The sequence below is a fragment of the Lactuca sativa genome, chromosome 3 (assembly GCF_002870075.4).
Source record: "Lactuca sativa cultivar Salinas chromosome 3, Lsat_Salinas_v11, whole genome shotgun sequence".
NCBI lineage: Eukaryota > Viridiplantae > Streptophyta > Magnoliopsida > Asterales > Asteraceae > Lactuca > Lactuca sativa.
Window position 1 is genome coordinate 92,069,430 of NC_056625.2, and position 20,326 is coordinate 92,089,755.

Genomic DNA, 20,326 nt, shown 5'->3' on the forward strand with positions numbered 1-20,326 from the left:
AATTTGTGTATATATTGGTCTTATGTGCTTACTTGAGTTATGCATTTGTTTATGTGGTATATATGCTATATTATATGATACTGAGACCGGACCGGACCGGAGGGTCCAACGAGCTATGAGACCGGAGGGTCCAACGAGCTGTGAGACTGGAGGGTCATCATTGAGACCGGACGAGAGGGTCCAATGAGCCATGGGACCGGAGGGTCCCACTGAGAGACATAGACCAGAGGGTCTTATAGAGTTATAGCCTCGAGTGGCTAAAGTGTTGTATGTGGTATATTGGGGAACTCACTAAGCTTCGTGCTTACCATGTTATGTGTTATGTGTTTTAGGTACCTCTCAGGATCATGGGAAGGTGACGGCTCGATTGTACACACGAGATGAAGAGTTATGTTTGGAGGATCCTGGATCATTAATCAAACAATTATGGATTTGTGTTTTGTTAATTTGATAATTAGGGATTTTTGTGTAATGTATCATGAGAATTTTTGTGATTTAACAATGAAAAATTTATATGAAAATTTACGGCGTTACATGAGTGGCACTCAATATCTCTTTATGTGTTTAGAATGATTCTTGGACCTCATGGACTAGGAAAGTTGTGATCTTTTACCTTCCCTTTTAGCCATGCTAGTTATCTTGGCCCTTTTGGTCATTTTGGTGTATTAAAGTTTAGATCATGAAAGATTGTGGCAATATTGTGGATAAATTTGGAAACTTTATCCGTCTAGACATCTTGTTTATTCAGATCTGGAAGTTAGAGACTTGGACTGAATGGATTAAGTTGAGAATACGAAGAAAATCAAATAGCTACCGCTTACTAAATAACTCTAGAGTACATCCCTGGTGAACCCTCAACACTCGCACAAGACAGTCTTTGGCAATATCCCCCTCTAACGGATAATCTATCTCCCTCAGAACACAGTCAAACCTCATGCTAAGTGCAAGAGATACAAAGGATCGGGTAGCCCCCGAATCAAACATACCAACGTAGGAAAACCGTTCACAAGGAACGACCCAAAACAAAAGAACAGACATATAAGCATGATAAGCAACTTAGATAAAGAGATAAGAAGAAGATACATACACATAACCACATTAGGTGCCACACGCGCCTCCTTGGATGTCAGCTGAAAATCCCTACTCTTCACTACAGGGGCCGTCTCCTTGCCCTCCCGGCCATTAGTGATCCTCAATGTCACCGGAGCAGGTGTTGAAACCACTCCTCCAGCTAAAATCGGGCAATCAGCCTTATTATGGCCCATCTGATTGCAATGAAAGTTAACCATACCTGAAACATTGGTGGTGGTGGTAGCAATGTAATCCCTGCCGAAGTGCCCCATCTTGCCATACTTATAACAGCCCGAACCACCCATCCTGCAAACTCCTTCATGCTTCTTGCCACACTTGTCATAGAGGCCTCAACCTCGCTGGCCCCTCGATCTAGAATCAAAACCCTTAGGTTTCTTCGTTAAATCCCCAGTTATCTATACCTGGTCTGCCTTCCTCTTCCTGATGTGCTCCAAATCAATTTCCCGTTCCTAGGCCGTAGATATCATGTCATCCTATGTCGGACAGGCTGAAAAGCTGACAAACTCCGCGATATATGATCTCAACATGTTATGGTACCAAATCTTCCTCATCTCCTCATCGGTAATATATTGGGGTATCAATAGAGCTGTCTCTCGAAACTTGGTAGTGATCTCCGCCACAGCCTCAGTCACCTGTCGCATATCCAGGAACTCCTTCGCCAACTATAGCACCTCAACAGACGGTGTAAACTCCACTCGGAACTGGGTCACAAAATCCGACTAGGTCTTGGCCTTAATGGTTGGGGCTCCCAGAGCATAACCAACCTCCTCTCACAAATCCCGGGCTCGCTCCCTCAGACAGCCTGCAACGAACCTTACATTAGACCCCTCGGGCAAAAGCTAGTCTGCTGAACACACTCCATATCTGGCATCCATCATCTGGCGGCTGTAGGGCACTTCACTCTACCGAATTCTGGCACCCCACATCCCTTGAAATCCTTAAAGGGGAGAGTGCGGGCTCTGTACTGACCAATAACTAGATCGGCTCTAAAGATCTAAAGATGATCCACCGTTAACTCGATGATACCCTCCTTGATCGACCTGAACATCCCCGGGGTCGCATAAAGTATGCCTCTCATAATCTCAGACACAATGAACTCACATAAACCCTCATCAATTGGTTCAGTGCCCGAGCCCGAGCCCGAACCTGATCCAGATCCTGAACTCCTGCTCAGCCATTTGCCACCTCAATGCTAAAACATAATACATAAACAATTAGTATACATGTGAAGAGGTTCACACTTATAAATATTCTCAAATTCATCAAGGCCTTCCTTAAGGACTGACTCAGATCCTCCAAGCCACTGCCCTACTATCAGATACTTTACTTACATTATAGGGTAGCTTACGCGCTAAGACGTTTCCTAGGCTTTTCTAGGGTTCCTTTCCACACCACTCTCTGCCATCAGCTGTAAAAGAGACTCCCCTCCAATTTCTTCTAACTATCTCACAAATACAATAACATGTTACCAGCACCAGATATTTTTTGATTGCTAGGTACCAATCTACAACGGCTGGACTTAAACAGTGTTATGCAATAGAGTTGAACCTGAACTTCAATAATTATTTAATCCACACAACGTGTAATTTAAAATATTCTCTTAATTATTAACCTAAACTAATGGAGTCCCTAAAAGCACAAAGTAATCATCATTCTAGCTTTGAGTTCTAACCTAGATCACTACCTAACTTGGTCACTCTATCTAATCATCTAAAATCTATACTATCATGAAATTCTAAGGATTCATAAAACTGGCATAGAAAGGCATCTCACCTAGCATCCTACTGTGCAATTTTGAGTAGATCCTTAGTCCTAATCTAGCATGCTATATACATATACATATACTCAGAGAATAACATGTATGGGTATTTTGGGAATACTTCACACATCGAACCCTTTTTCTTTATAAATGTTTGCTTATAAAACTTTTTTCTTTCAAAAAGATTATCAATTCCTCAGTTTGAGTTCAGACTCAACTGGAAGTGTGTCCAAATCCCTCAAATCAAGGCTCTGATACCAACTTGTAACATCCCAAAAATCATAGGTAAAAATTTCATTTTTAATTCAACCCAAACCAAAAAATATTCATGTAAAAACATCCAAATGTATGTCATAGTAAAATAATCATCAGAGTACAATTCCCAAAATCATAAAAGTGTAGAAAACATGGGTGGATGCGATACGATCATCCCGCACCCTTCCTTTTCGAACTGGAAGTACCTAAAACCACAAATATAGAACTGTAAGCACAAAGCTTAGTGAGTTTCCCCAAAATACCCTGTACCATACATATATAACAGTCAAAATATATGTGGGTCTATTCCGCCCCCTTTGGTCTCTTTCAACTAGTACTGGTCTATTTCACCCCCTTAAGTCTCTTTCAACCGGTATTGGGTCTATTTCATCCCCTTTGGCCTCTTTCAATTAGTATCGAGTCTATTTCACCCCTATTGCTAGCTAAGTATAAAATCATATCAACAAGAGTCACAAAGACAACAAGCACATACATGCATAATAATAATTGTCATAAAGACAACTATCATCCTACACATATAATCTAGTGGGCCGACATTGGTGCCTTCAACCCACGACCACAATAAAGGAACTCACATCGATCCGTTGATAAACAAATAACACTCGAGCTGCTGAACCGGAAAATCTTTGCACTAAATCACAAATAATAAAACCCTAATTACCAAGTAGGCCATAAACCATAACCGAGATTCTAAATCCTTAACCCTCACTCCTAGGGTAAAATACCATTTTAACCTTCCCTTAATGGGCCTATCTAATCATGACCCAAGACTCAAAATAGCCCAAGGACTAGATATGACCCAAATTCATATAGACCTAAGTCCTAACAATGTTCTAAACCCAAAAAGACTGTTGGCCTAACAATGGCCAAAACTATTTCAAGGCCTAAAAGCCTAGCTGGTGAGTATATCGTGTGTACCATTAGATTACACCTAATGTACAAGTCCAAACAACGAGGAGAAAATGGGACTCAAATCCAATACGTGCAATGTACTTAGAAGTACACCCAGTGTACTTGTCATTGGCTCTTTCTCATTTTCATGACCTAATACCTTAATACCTTACCATCCAAACCTCAGATCTACTTTTAAATAAAGTCTTAATCCATAAAGTTGGAAGCTTTAAGACTTTTCATGGCGCCAAGACGTCCAAATCCTAGATGTAGCATTCTTTCTTCTTAAAAAACCATAAACTTTTGCATGGTTGGTCGTTAACCATCAATACGAAAACTTTATCATGATGGAACCTCAGAAACATTAAAAGAGCATCACAAGACCTATGGAGTAGCATTTACTCACAAGAATAATCTTATAGGACCAAAGAGCATAAGATTTTACCTATACACAAGATCTATACTAAAGATTCATAAAGTTCAGAGCTTTATACCTTCTGAGGCTTACAAAGATGTTGAAGATTCTAGATCTTCAAGATCCAACTCAACTAATGCTTCACAACCAAGCTTCTTCTTCTTCAAGGCACCCAAAACACCACAATATCACAACAAAGGCTCAAGAACACTCAAATGGAGGCTACGGTGTCCTGGGAATACTTTTAGGGTAAGGAGGTTGATGAAGGGGCAACCTCAAGGTCCATAATGTTTCTTAAATAGGGGCCAAACCCTTAAAACTAGGGTTTGTTGTCAAAGCGAGTACGTCCAACGTATGGTAAGGTACACCCAACATACTAAAGAATCCACATGTCTGACTTAAAGAGAGTATGCCATGCATACTCCAAGTTACGCCTAGCATAACAAGGACCAAAATGCAACTTTTAAAACATTACTACCAAACTGAAAGATATATAATAATCAAGTGTTACATGATGACATATCATGTCACTTGGTGGTATGTCAAGTCACTTCGTGACATATCAAGTTTCATTAGTGGCGCACCTTGAATTTTAAGCAACGCCTCTTCCTCAAGAATGACATATCAAGACAACAAGTGGCACTTCCACATTATGGATGACATTTCTAGAATGACGCTTCAAGCATAGATGGCACATATATGCACTGAGATTCTCTATTCCACTTCTAGGTGCTCCATACCCACTTTTAGAAGATCTGTTACTTTGTCACTTTATATATTTATATATATATATATATATATATATATATATATGCCTTTTTCAGGAGATCCATCCCTTTTTTAGATGTTCCATTCCATTGTCACATACTACATGAACCCTAAGTGCTCCATTGAGTTCCAAGTTCTCCATTGAACTCAAATGCTTCATACGAATGCTCTAAATGCTCAAGTCACATTTAACAATCTCCCCCTTGACTTGATCATCCTCTAAAGTCCATCTTAAACATGAACTTCCTCTCCTTTAGTGTCATTAATCCCCAAAGGGGATTACCTCCTACAAACATCAACCAAGTCCAAGAAAGACTTGAACTTCTTTCTGGGTAATGAACTTGTTACTATGTCTGCCGGATTCTCCTTGGCACCAAACTCTTAAATGCATACCCTATCATAGAACATAATATGCTTCTCCACCTTTAAAAGAAGACTCTGAACGAGTCCAGCCGCTAATAATCTACTTATCATGAGATCACTTTCATAGTCCGAGTCTATCAATCCAACCAACTTCATATGCCGTGCATTGACACCATACACCAGACAAACATCAAATGTTCCTTTCAAGTGGCGCAAGATACACTTGACCAATTCCCAATGAGCTTTCCCCCGATTGCCTCGAACCACCAAATAAGTACAAAAATGTTTGGACTGATTACAATAGAATGACCAAAAGACTTTCTCTATATAATGAAAAATGAATAACCATCCTACTCTTCTATCACCCCGAATCTCCATCCTAGTGACAACAAAATGCAGATCTAAACATCCTACCGTGTAAATACATTTGCATTTACCTCACCCTTCTTGTTCTTCAACCCACAAGTCTAAATCATCCTCCGGATGTTGAGTTAGGTCCTCCCCATACTTTTCAACCATGGAACTAGTGTGTCTCTCTTACAATTTATCAAAACAAAACGACTGTTATCATTGTACTATTTGAAGTTGACGCAATAATATCAAAAAAAAAAAAAGATAAATTGCATAGAAAACACCAACTCTAGAATTTTTTTCTGGTCTCTGCAGTAACGTGGGTAATAAGAAAACCTTCTAAAAATGTAGGGATATGCTTCAATTCATTTTGCTACATAAACATATAGTATAATTAGTGGAATATGGGATTAAGTAAAACCAATTACTAAATTTTATGAATATTAATTAGCATAATTATGAATTCAAGTCGATACTAATTGCAACCCCTTGACCCCCCCCCCTGTATGTCTTGAAATCGTATCGTGTTATCATCGCTCATACGGTTGGCCCTCCGAGACGCCGACTTCTTTCTCCAAGCATCCGTGTCCTAATACTATAAAAAGTATATGTAAGATAATATATAAAATTCAAAAAATAACAAAAAACAATAATATATTAATTAGCTTCTTTACACATATCCTGCCATATGTCCTCATTAAACGTACTAGGCTCAAAATCATGCATGATTGCAAAGTCATCATCTGTGTCGGGGATGTTGTGACTGGTCACTCGAGCTTTATTTGCATATTCATGTCGATATTCCTTCATTATATTTGAGTAACGATCCTGCACCACACTTTAAATCAAGTTTCGATCATGCCTTCATTTTGAGAATCCCACGGATTGTATTTCTATTAAAAAAATGGAAACTAAAGCTACAAATGCAAACATAAAACAAATCAACTTAAGTTATAGAAATTATTAATTGATATGTTACCTCAAAAGCACGAAAAATCTGTTGAAATACTGTAGGGGAAGGTTAGTAAATGTGGGCTATGCTCCATCCAAAAAATGATCAAAATTAAGCTTGATCTAATGATGTATTGATGCTAACCTACAACATTGAAATATAACCAAATAAGTATATTTATAATATGAATAAACAACATAAATTTAACTGTTAAAATGATATACTTTTCCCTAAGCTTCTTAAGATATGGCATGTTGTCGCCATATCTATGAGGTGTATATGTGGCATTCGAGTCGCGTTGCGTACCATCATCATTATCATCTTTAGAATCATTGCCAGGGTCGACGCCAGAATTACAGGCCTCATGTACACGACAACGTTTAATTATCCTATGCATATCGCCTATTTGATTAGCTATAGCAAAATCACTAGTACTGCTAGTGTATCGACCTAGATTTTCTAACATCCAATTTATGGGAGTTATTAGAGTTTTATCTACAGTATGCCACATTCTACTCTAATTAAAACACTTAAAATCCCAGGTTAATCATGGTTTTACAATAAAATCTTACATACAAATTGGAAGATGGAGGAAAATACATAAATAACATCCTACACTCTAAGTCTTGTCTTTATGCTATTGTCTTATCTTTTAGTACCACAATTGCTGCTACCTAAACCTACGAAAGATAAATCTCTACTACATCAAATTCTCTCACAATCTCCAACAACTGAGTGTTACACGTTTGCCTGGAGGGAATATAGTTGAATGCCCATATTCCTTTATTGCGACACCAAAGTGGGACCTCCCGGTTTTAACGACTTTGGATCTTCACCAAGTCGAACTGTCTGATTATGATGATATCGGTCTTTTCTCTAAGTGCACCAACTTGAAGAACCTCTCCTTGAACCGGTGTAGAATGACGGAAACCAAAGTTTTAAGTATTTTTCATCCTCAACTTTCTGATCTTACACTTGTATCTACACCCCCTGATATGGCATCAGAGGAGGTTGTGAAGGTGGTTGCACCTCAACTCAAGAATCTCACTATTAAATGGTGCGAAGGGAAACATCTGATTTCTGCACCTAGGCTTACGTCCTTGGTCATAGAAGGTTTCCAGCCTTGGCAGGTTTCTACACCATCAAGTTTCCATTCTTTGGAGAAGGTTGACCTCTTTATGTACGATCCACACAAAGAAGAAGCTCATAGAATAGTTTGTTTGCTTCAACAACTCAATAGTGTCAAGTTTCTTACACTTAACTTGGGGATTCTCAAGGTATTGGTCATTGATATTGTTTATCTTCTGCATCTTACTAGGATTTTTAATCTGTAGTATGGCAAATACTCTTGTATACACACACATGGTTATGAAACCTGCATTAATCTATATCTAATTTCCTTTTGTTTTATCTTTTGTAGCGTCTCTTTTCACAAAGGAAGGTATATCAAGAGTTCTTGCACCCCCCATAGTTTTATGTTGTGTGTGTATACACACACACATGGGTAGTTTATTTTGATAATCATAAATATTGTTTGAGTATAAGATTCAATCTAGAGCATAGATTAAAAGAATCAATGGTTTTGAGGAGAATCACAATTACTTATCTATAACTAAATCCATTTAATTTCGGAAGGTTTTCAATACTCAAGAATCAATTAGAATCATTTATTTTTTCAATTTGACACTCTTGAATTTTTCTTACATTTCATTCTCACACACATACATGGTTATTAAGATCACATTGATCTATATGTACTTTTCTGCAGAGTCTATCTTCGTCCATGAAACTAGTCCCACATAAAGCTTGTGCGTTTGCTAACACAAAGATTCTGAAGTTTACAATAAAACTTGTAGTAAAGGTATACTTGGAGGTGCAGGCACAAGAGAAAGTAACTACACGTACTGAAATAAACAACGATGATGATTGTGTCATCTTCCCAATGGTCTCATTTGAGGTATTTACACAGAGCCAATATAATATTTGGTTTATCCTTTTTTCTAGTTTATGCACATGCTTAACCATACCAAAATATGTAAGATTGTAACATGAAACGCTTACATTGCAAAAACATGAAATTTATGACGATCATGAAAACGTTGCAGGAGATTATAGTTATGGAGAATATGGAATTTGTAAAACACTTGGGGATATTGCTAGAGGAGGTTAAACAAAATAGAAATAGCGAGGATTACCAGGCTCAGAGGGATGTACATAGCAAACCATATGTTGAGATGCATTGGGCGTGGAAATTACAATGGAACCTTGGGGCAATTATGGGAGTGTTTAAGCATAAGAAAATGAAAGCAAAATTAGATAATTATCTCATGATGTCACAAATTACGAAAAAGTATATTAAAAGGCGTGAGTGCACGAAATCCATGAAACACCCCATTCTTGGATGGTTGCACGAAATGCGTGGATTGTTTCAACACACTAAAGACTTGATTACTCAGTTGTCTGCATCGAAGAAGGCAATGACGCTACCACTTTTTTTGAATTTGTGCAAAGATGCCACAGTTCTCACGGTTAATATTTTGGGATGGATTAACACCTTAAAGTAAACTCAAGAGACCAATGCATTTATTTTTCAGTATTAATTTTTATGTCGGTTTTATATTGTTATGCTAAAAGTTAAGATTCATGGGTGATTGTGTCCACTTATTTTTCGTGGATGTTATTTGAAAATTTAATTTAAACATCAAGTATTTAAAATAATAAAAATAAGAGCAAATTGTTTAAATGGCATTTGGTTCGTCATTTTCTTTGGATTGGATCCCTTTTTTCCGTTTTGCAAAAAATGTATTATGAAAAGGTTTCATTGTGATTTTGGTAACTTACCAAAATGAAATGTGAAATGATTAATTTGGGCTTTTGATATACTTCTTACAATATATTTGATTTTATTTAATCTTTTATTATTAGTACATACCACACCCCTCTCCCTTAAAACCTATATGTGCCTTTCTCCTCTTCTCATCTTTGTCTATTCTACATCATTTTTATTTACCACTTCTCACCCTCGAAAAATCTCCAAAAAGCAATTTACCTTATGCTATCTCTTACCGTCACATGCCCTTTCCTTTCTCATAAATCATCCCCAAAAAAGTCTACCTTAGATTACCGAATCAATTGTATGGAAAACAAAAGGGGGTTTACATTGAAATCTATTTTCTTCTTCTAGGAGAATGGGATCTTTATTGTATAATAATATATTATAGGTTACTGTAACAAAAATATCTAAGGCATACTTATAAAATACTAATAAAAAGAAGGTGTGATGTTGAGAAACATGCCTCCAAAAGTTCTTAATGACGATGTTATATTCTTTGCTTAATAAAGAAGATTTTATTATTTATTTAGCAGGGAAGAGTTTCTTTACAAGATAACCTTGGTGCCTAAGTATTTGCCATAGTGCATTTCTCACTGATAATCCTCTCTTTAAATAGAGGATTAACTTTCTTATTTTCATCTTCTCTTTTTCTCAAAGGCATTGTAACCTTAACAGATATTCTAGTAAACAAAGAGGGTATGATGCACTAAAACCTAAAATCCCTAATGCATCAAACAACCTAGAAATCTAAATCACGAGAACCATATTAGTTCAAATAGCATAGGACTAAAATATCAAACCACAATCAAGCACATGTAATGAAAAATACCAATTAAAAAGCAAATCAAATACGCCCAAAGATTTACATGGAAAATCCAAATCGAGAAAAAACCATGGGCGGATAAAGCAGAGAACCAATCCACTAAAATATTGAAGGATTTACAGAACTTGATCAAAAAGGTTATAAAGAGCTATAATGATTTGGTGATAAAGGGTTAAAACCCTAGAAAATGTCAATCCTAAAAGGGGGAAGAAGAAGAAGTCTTCAAAACACTTTCTATCTCTTAAAAATCCAATGTTTAATTGAGGTTAAAAGCAAAAAGGTTTTAGCCATTTGGTTAATCTGGTCCTTCAAGAATGGAATATTTGCATTTTAGGAACAAGCCCTTTTTAGACCTGAAAACACCCATTTTAGACTTGCTGCCCTTTTTAGATGTGAAACAATCATTTTAGACCTGGTACCCTTTTTAGACCTGAAACACTCATTTTAGTACTGGCGCCCTTTTTAGACACACAACAATCAATTTAGAACTGTATTACTGAAAAGACAATATAGCCCTTGAAGCAGAACTTGTGAATTTTAGAAGACATACATTTTTGGACCATTGTAAGTATAAAGTTCTTGTCTTGCTATCTAGTTTATTAGATCTTGTCATTTGGGTTTTTTTTTGGCACTTTTGGTCCATTTTTTGGGTGATCTTGGAGTTGAGTGGACTCCAATATCTCTTTATGTGTTTAGAATGCTTCTTGGACCTCATGGACTAGGAAAGTTGTGATCTTTTTCCTTCCCCTTTAGCCATGCTAGTTATCTTGGCCCTTTAGGTCATTTTGGTGTATTAAAGTTTAGATCTTGGAAGATTGTGGCATTATTATGGATAAAGTTGGAAACTTTATCCATATAGACATTTTGTTCATTCAGATCTGGAAGTTGGAGATTTGGGCTTAATGGATTAAGTTGAGAAAGATTCATTTTGGGTCCCTTTGAGATTTAAAGTCTAGATTTTGGTGACTTGGACCTTCCTAATGGATAAATTTAAAAACTTTATACATTAAGACTTTGGAAAGGATCATATCTGAGCTTTGGAGCTCTTGGAATCAAAAGACAATGGATTAAGCTTGTTTGAGCTGTCCAGACCGGTCCTTACGGTGTGGCCTTAGGCTGCCACAACGTGGCGAATGGGGATTAACAATTATTTTGGCATTTTTTGCCCACGACAGGGCCAAGGAAGGCCACGACGTGGAGGGCTACTGATTGGTAATTTTAACTTTGACTTTGACCGTTGACTTTTTGACCAGTTTGACTCTTGGTCAAACTTGACTAGAATTGAGCATTTTGTCTAAGGATTAGTTTTGGTTTGGCTTTTGGAAGGTTGGGTTGAATGTTTTGTTGCTGAGGTAGCTGTTGGGCTTCTATTGAATAGTTCAGGTGAGTCTCCTCACTATACTCATGGGTCGAAGACACCAATGTCGACCAACTACACTATGTTTGTTTTGTGACACCTACTGATATGACTGTATGTGCATGTTGTCTTTGTGACTCTTACTGATATGATTATATGTTTAGCTGTAGGGGTGAAATAGACCCACTACCGGTTAAAAGAGACCAACGGGGGTGAAATAGATCTAGTACTAGTTGAAAGAGACTAGAAGGGGTGAAAAAGATCAAGTACCAGTTGAAAGAGACCGAAGGTGTAACATCCCAAGATCATGTAGTAACTCACTGACCCTTATTCTTTTGGTATATGTCAAGTTTGGCCCTTTATTGAGAAATGGTTATAAATGAGTACGCGGTGCGTACGTGTGTGTACACTCAGCGTACTCATGTGCATGCTTTGGACGCGGAAGTTACCTAGTACCCTGGGCGTACTAGGCCCAGAGTAAAAACCCTAAATTAGGGTATGCCCTTATTTAAGGGACATGATGGCCTCATTTATGGCCACCATTCCCAGACATCAACCCTCTTAAACCCTAGATATTCGTCCCTTATGCTTGTGTGCCCATTTGTGAGCTATTGAGTGATTTTGTGGTTCTTTGGAGTGAAGAAGGAGCATTGAAGAGGAAGGAATAGGAGTCTAGGATTTGGATCTAAGCTCATATGTGGTTGGAGGTTCGGTTAGAGGTATAAAGTTCAAAGCTTTCTCACTCCTTTATGTTTTGTGCATCATTGAGTCCATTTTAGGGTTTCGTTCCTTAGTTGGATGCTTTATGAGATATGGAGCTCCAGAGTGTATTATCAGCTTCTTTGAGTGTCTTTAGTGATGTAAAGTCATAAAAATCGAGACTTGGACGTTTGGACCAAACCATGCATGAGATATAAGTACTCTTGAGGATAGAGAGTGAAATTTTGGGTGTTTGTGACTTCTTCAGCCATGCAAAGGCTTAAAGTCACAGACTTTATGGACTAAGAGCCCTTAGGGAGTCTAGATCTGAGGTTCGAGCTAAGGTCTTAACGGATTAAGACCAAATGAGTGAGAAGAGCAAAACAGGGGTGTACGCTGATCATAAATCCTAGTACGCGCAACGTAGCGTTGAGAAACCCCGATTCATGTATGGCAAGGGAGTATTACGCCCCGCGTAGAGATCTTGTACACGCAGCATACGCGTTGTCGTTGACTTTTGTTGACTTTTAGGGTTTGGTCAATGTGTGGACCAATAAGGCCATGGGAGGGTAAAATGGTCTTTTATCCTTCTGTGAGTTTGAAGAAGGGTCTATTCTAGCTTTTTGGAGAGCCTTTATTAATTAGAGATAATTATCATATGTGTTAGGCGGAGGCTAGACCGGTGATTTGAGTTCGAGGTTATCCGATTTCTTGCGAGGTGAGTCTTCTCACTATACATGCCTAGAGTGGTACTATTTGTGTGACTGGAGAGTCTTATGTTCTATATTGAGTATTGAGATATCCTGCTTTTTGTCTGTGATTATGTGGAGTATTATTCCGAGATTATTGAGTTAGGACCGAAGGGTCCACCCGAGTTGTGGGACTGGAGGTTTCCACTAAGACACATTGACCGGAGGGTCTTATTTGAGTATAGACATGAGAGGCTTATGAGCTGTGTGTGGTATTTTGGGGAACTCACTAAGATTCATGCTTACCGTGTTATGTGTTATGTGTTTTAGGTACTTCTCAGGATCATGAGAAGGCGTCGGCTTGATTGTACACACGGGATGGAGTTTATGTTTTGAGGATCTGGGAAATTATCAAACTTTATGAAAATTGTGTTTTGACATTTTGAGAAATTGTGGTTTTAGAATGTGATGTTGAGAATATTATGTTTGAAAATGAGAAATTTGTTTTGAAAATTTTCGGTGTTACAAGTTGGTATCAGAGCCTTGGTTTGAGGGATTTGGATGTACCTTCGAGTGTGTTTGGACTCAAACTGAGGAATTGAGAAAGATTTTCAAAAAGAAATTATTTTTCTAAAATGAGAAAGAGTTAAAGAGAAAAACGAGTTGGAGCAGTCTGTACAATCAACCAAAGCCCGAACGGTGATTTCCAATAATACCTTACTTATTTGAGATAATTATGAGATGTTAGGGATGCATGCTAGAGGATAGCCTAGGTAATTTATGTTATAGGGATAGAGGTACCTGATTTGTGATGTCTTAGCTTAGGAGACTCTGCTATCTGTTGTCTGCTTGACTATATGATGAGTAGGAGTATCTAGCAGGAATCAGTTGAGTTGAGAGATAATCTAGGAGAGGTGCCTAGATGAGCATATGAGGGGTCTACCGAGAGAGTAGTATGTTATTGTGAGAAGTAAAGTTCTTGTGATTTGGGAACCTAGGAAGAGGACTTAGGGTGACTACAAGTTGGTGTGGAAGGTAGTATTGAGCCCGTACTACCGAAAACACCATATATGTGTGCGGCCCAAGTACGAATCCTTAGGGTACCAAGGAGCATGTAGGGATGGGAAAAGAGTGTGAGTATGCTCGAGCGGGTCTCTGATGGTTTTTTTTTTGTGCTGTGTTTCAGAGACGTCATGGTGAGTACACGCCAAAACCCTGAGAGCAGTGGGGCTATTGATGAGGGGATCCGCAGAATGATTCATGAGGAGGTGGCCACAACCATTCGAGAGGCGATACCGGAGATGTTTGGGTCTATTAAGACCATCCTGATCGAGACATTTGATGAGCGTTATGCTGCTGTTATTGAGGCTGATGCTGCTGCAGCCACTGTTGTTGTTGCCGCTGCCAGGTCACAGGGAGATGACTCATTTTTTTGGAGTTCAGTAACACAAAGCCACCGGAATTTGATGGGACTCAGGATCCAATTGCGGCCATGAGATGGATTTCTGACATTGAGGGGTGCTTTTACACGTGTTCCACATTTTGTGATTTGATGTACTTGGATGATTATTGACATACTCTGATTCTTTTTTTTTATGGTTTTACAAACATGTTTTGGATGATGGTTTTACTATTATTAAAATGAAATTTTTGGTTTTAATTTTTGGAACGTTACACTCCGCTCATACTCATACTCATACTCTGTCTCTAACTCCGTCTCTTCTCATACTCTACTCATAATTATCTCCGCCTCTAACTCTGTCTCTTTAAATGTGCTAAAGAGCTTTAAGAAGTTTTAAGTTAAGTTTATGACATGATCTACATTTTAAATTTATTAAGCATCATTTCTTATAATAAATTGAACTTAAAATTTTTATGATATTCATGTTTGGTAATGATCTGATGCTCATTTAGAAGTTACAACTCACTTTAAAACGCCAAAGTAGTCCATATGGATCTTAAACATATTTTTATGTTATCATGGCTATCGACCCATACATATTTTAGGAACGAGGAAAAAAGAAAAAAAAGGAGGCCTTTAATTATTAATTAAAAGAAAAATGTATTGCCAAAATTGTGAAAGTGATTTAGGGGTTGTTAGCTAAATATTAAAACCAATACAGTGCAAATGTGTGTTAAAAAAAACAATGAGGAACCAAAACCAAAAGTCAGATCCTACTGATCATAAACAGTTCGGTTTTTGGGTTTTGAAAATATTGACTTTTAGATTTAGTTTGGTTTTCCTTTATATAATATACCCTGGAAAAGAATAATAAAGAGGAGTATTGATGCCCTTTCATGTATAGTTTAAAAGATTAAGTATATTTAAAATTAAAACAACTTATCTATTTTTAGAGCATTTGAGTGGAATATTGATGCCATTTCATGTATAGTTTAAAAGATTAAGTATATTGAAAGTTGAAACAACTTATCTGTTTTTAGAGCATTTGAGTGTTAATTAACATTTAATAGAAAAGTATATTGTAGTTCTAGATATTTAAAAAGTATATCTAAACATATATTCTACATTTTGTTTATTTTTAGAGCATTTGAGTGGATAAGCTGTTTTAACTTTCAATATACTTTTTAAGTCTAGTAAATTAACTAATAAAATATAATAATGATCTCCAAATATATAATTAATTAATAAAATATAATAATGATTTCCAAATACAAATTTTAGTAAAAACTTAGAAGTTTAAATAAAGATGTAGTAAAATGAGATGTTTTAGTAGAAAAAGGAGTTGCATGTAAAATGTAAAAACTAAAATTAAGAAGAGATAATTACAAATTTAGTTATTTTTTCTTATCACTTTATATTTAGTAGCAAAAAAGTGTTTTTTTTTTTTTTTTTTTTTTTTTTTTTTTTCAAAAAAATAGCGACTGAAACCGTAGATGATGCTACCTCATTTGCGGTTTCATCACCTTGTTTTCAGTTTCCTAATTGGTGATAAAACATGCCTTCAGTTTCGTCTTCTCATCTGCAGTTTCATCACCTTGTCTTCGGTTTTATATTCGACTATAAAAAAAACCAATGAATGATGAACAAAAAAACATGAACGAAACTGAAGACGGGTGCAGAGGTGACGGCAAATGAGGTAGAGTCATCTATGATTTCAACTAAAAAAATGTTTTTTTTATTTTTTTTTATAGTGGAAGACAAAACAGAAGACGAAATGACGAAATAAAAGTCGAAATGACGAAACCACAAATAAAGAGGAGGAACTGAAAGCTTATTTTGCTACCGATGTCGAAATTGAAAACGTAAATGAGATGACCAAACCGGAAATAAAATAGTCACATCAATAGTTTTAACTATTAAATAAAAATTCTTAAAAAAAAAAATTAAATTACCTTTTACTTTTTATACCTGCAATTATTTTTACCCACTAAAAAATAGGAAACAATTTAATTTCCCTTAAAAAAATTGATTAAATTTTGTAATTATCTCAACTAAAACCACTTCAAAAGCGAAGGGAAAGCGAAGGGTTTATAAACTCTCATGATTGGTTTACGCTGCTGACTCCAAAACTTCGCCTCCATCGCAGCCGTACTGGTTTACTTTTCGGTGTAAAGGCCATCGACATCGACAGACGACACAACACAGGCTGGCTTCCCCTTCCTCGTTGCTCTCGTTTTTCTACTTCTTTTACCCACATCACATCTAGTCTTCTAATATTGTCTTCGCTAAATGATTCTATCTCCCAATTCCCCATTCTCTTGCGGTGAGTATACAAAATTCTAACTTTTATTATTATTATTATTATTATTATTATTATTATTATTATTATTAAATTTTTTTTAATAAATCTAATTAGTGTATTGAGAACCAATGTACTAATTTTTATTGTGAATTTGTTTGAACAAGTTTATAGCTGCTTTATTAACCGAATTTATGTTTTTGTTGATTGTTGGAACAGAGGAAACTTGGAATTTCTTTGTTACATACCTAATTGTTTAGAATGAAATTAGCCGACTAATTGTTGGTTAATATAGTGATTTTTCAATGTTAATTTTCGTCAAGCAACACACATATCTTTGTAAATATAATTCATTATGCGAATTTAGTATTTTAGAATTTTGTTGGTGTGTTTTGTATGTCCTTATTGTTGCATTGTATTCTACTGCAGGGATTATGGAGCTAATAAGAATGCTTAATGATCTTTTCGTATCTACAAGAAAAGACGCAGTGGGTGTAGAACGTGATAGATTAAGCAGCTTGCCAGATAGACTAATCCATAAAATCCTTTCTTTCATTAACATCAAAGAAGCTATTAGCACTAGTCTACTGTCATCTAGATGGAGGTTTATCTGGACTTCAATGCCCTATTTGAATTTCGAGAATCTCAATAATGAGCGCCACTTTTCCAATTTTATTTCTAATGTTCTCTTACACCGTGATAATCAAGTAAACTATTTAGTCAATCTCGTGCTTGGGAGAACAGTTAGGGACGATGAATCTGTCACAAGAATTCTCAGCTGCAAATTCTCTCTCAGTCTCCAACAACTGAGTGTTACACGTTTTCCTGGAGGGAATATAGTTGAATGCCCATATTCCTTGATTGCGACACCAAAGTGGGACCTCCCAGCTTTAACGACTTTGCATCTTCACCAAGTCGAACTGTCTGATTATGATGATATCGGTCTTCTCTCTAAGTGCACCAACTTGAAGAACCTCTCCTTGAACAGGTGCAGAATGAAAGAAACCAAAGTTTTAAATATCTTTCATCCTCGACTTTATGATCTTACACTTGTATCTACACCCCCTGATATGGCATCAGAGGAGGTTGTGAATGTGGTTGCACCTCAACTCAAGAATCTCACAATTATAAGGTGCGAAGGGGAGCATCTGATTTCTGCACCTGGGCTTACCTCCTTGGTCATAGAAGGTTTTCAACCTTGGCAGGTTTCTACACCATCAGGCTTCCATTCTTTGGAGAAGGTTGACCTCTTTATGTACGATCCACACAAAGCAGATGCTCATAGAATAGTTTATTTGCTTCAACAGCTCAATAGTGTCAAGTTTCTTATACTTAACTTGGGGATTCTCAAGGTATTGGTCATTGATATTGTTTATCTTCTGTACCTTACCAAGATTTTAAATCTGGAGTATAGCAAATACTCTTGTATATACACACATGGTTATGAAGATTGCATTAATCTATATCTAATTTCCTTTTGTTTTATCTTTTGCAGCGTCTCTTTTCACAAAGGAAGGTATATCAAGAGTTCTTGCACTGTCCATAGTTTTATGGTGTACATGTGTGTGTGTGTGTGTGTGTATACGCACACACATGGGTAGTTTATTTTGATAATCACAAATATTGTGTGTAAGAACCAATCTGGAGTATAGATCAAAATAACCAATGGTTTTTGATGAGAATCACAATTACTTATCCATAACTAGATCCATTTAATTTAATTAGGAAGGTTTTCAATATTCAAGAATCAATTAGAATCATTGATTTTTTAAATTTGACACTCTCGAATTTGTCTTATATTTCATTCTCACACACATACACAGTTATTAAGATCACATTAATCTATATGTAATTTTCTGCAGAGTCTATCTTCATCCATGAAACTAGTCCCACATAAAGCTTGTGCGTTTGCTAACACAAACATTCTGAAGTTTACAATAAAACCGGTAGTAAAGGTATACTTGGAGGTGCAGGCACAAGAGAAAGTAATTACGTGTACTGAAATAAACGAGGATGATTGTGCCATCTTCCCAATGGTCTCATGTGAGGTATTTACACAGCGCCAATATAATATTTGGTTTATCCTTTTTTCTAGTTTATGCACATGCTTAACCATACCAAAATATGTAAGATTGTAACATGAACCGCTTACATTGCAAAAACATGAAATTTATGACGATCATGAAAACGTTGCAGGAGATTACAGTTATGGAGAATATGGCATCAGCACAAGTATTTGTAAAACACTTGGGGATATTGCTAGAGGAGGTTAAACAAAATAGAAATAGCGACGATTACAAGGCTCAGAGGGATGTACATAGCAAACCGTACGTTGAGATGCATTGGGCGTGGACATTACAATGGAACCTTGGGGCAATTATGGGAGTGTTTAAGCATAAGAAAATTAAAGCAAAATTAGATAATTTTCTCATGATGGCACAAATTACGAAAAAGTATATTAATAGGCGTGATTGCACGAAATCCATGAATCACCCCATTCATGGATGGTTGGACGAAATGCGTGGATTGTTTCAGCACACTCAAAACTTGATAACTCAGTTGTCTGCATCAAAGAAGGCTGTGATGCTTCCAATTTTTTTGAGTTTGTGCGAAGATGCCGCAATTCTCACAGTTAATATTTTGGGATGGATTAACACCATAAAGTAAACCCAAGAGACCAATGCACTTAATTTTTAGCATTAGTTTTTATTTCGGTTTTGTACTGTTATGCTACAAGTCAAGATTCATGGGTGATTATGCTCACTTATTTTCATGGATGTTAGTTGAGATTTTAATTTAAACATCAAGTATTTAAAATAATAAAAATAAGAGCAAAATGTAGAAATGGTATTTGGTTCGTCATTTTCTTTGGATTGGATTTTTTTTTTTTTCGTTTTGCAAAAACTGTATTATGAAAAGGTTTCATTGTGATTTTGGTAACTTACCAAAATGAAATGTGAAATGTTTAATTTGGGCTTTTGATATATTTCTTACAATTTATTTGATTTTATTTAATCTTTTATTATTAGTAAATACCCTACCCCTCTCCTTTAAAACCTATATGTGTGTAACGCCCCAATTCTCATGTATTGATTTAAATAAGAATTTATTTGGTTTTAAGTCCTACTCAACGAGTTGGTTGCCTTACTCGTCGAGTAGCAGCGGGGTGGGATCGCGAGTTTAGTGACCTACTAGCCGAGTCCATGAAAGGACTCGACGAGTAGGAGATGGCAGATGAAACCCTTAATCTCGGGGTTTTGCACCCTAATTTAAGAAACCTAAGCTTCCTTTGGCCTCTTTACTGTTCTAGAGAGCTCTTAAGAAACCCTAATTTGTGAGGTGTCTTATTGTGTGTGT

The 20,326-nt window shown here is 36.6% G+C and overlaps 1 protein-coding gene across 1 annotated transcript; it reads left to right on the forward strand.

The window, feature by feature from the left end:
- Positions 1 to 16,145: 16,145 nt before the first annotated feature.
- Positions 16,146 to 19,831, forward strand: LOC111908510 (putative F-box/FBD/LRR-repeat protein At4g13965). The gene is made up of 5 exons (XM_023904331.3): positions 16,146 to 16,993; positions 17,399 to 18,321; positions 18,465 to 18,485; positions 18,832 to 19,017; positions 19,166 to 19,831. Exons 1-5 carry the CDS (start codon positions 16,960 to 16,962, stop codon positions 19,634 to 19,636), a joined length of 1,635 nt encoding a protein of 544 aa, XP_023760099.3. The 5' UTR covers positions 16,146 to 16,959; the 3' UTR covers positions 19,637 to 19,831.
- Positions 19,832 to 20,326: the final 495 nt, after the last annotated feature.

What these genes read in the sequence shown, in the direction of transcription:
- LOC111908510 (XM_023904331.3), top strand. Translation starts at nt 16,960, where the DNA reads ATGATTCTATCTCCCAATTCCCCATTCTCTTGCG. An exon ending in GTCTCTTTTCACAAAGGAAG is followed by an intron (nt 18,486 to 18,831) that starts GTATATCAAGAG and finishes AATTTTCTGCAG; the next exon opens with AGTCTATCTTCATCCATGAA. An exon ending in TCCCAATGGTCTCATGTGAG is followed by an intron (nt 19,018 to 19,165) that starts GTATTTACACAG and finishes AAAACGTTGCAG; the next exon opens with GAGATTACAGTTATGGAGAA.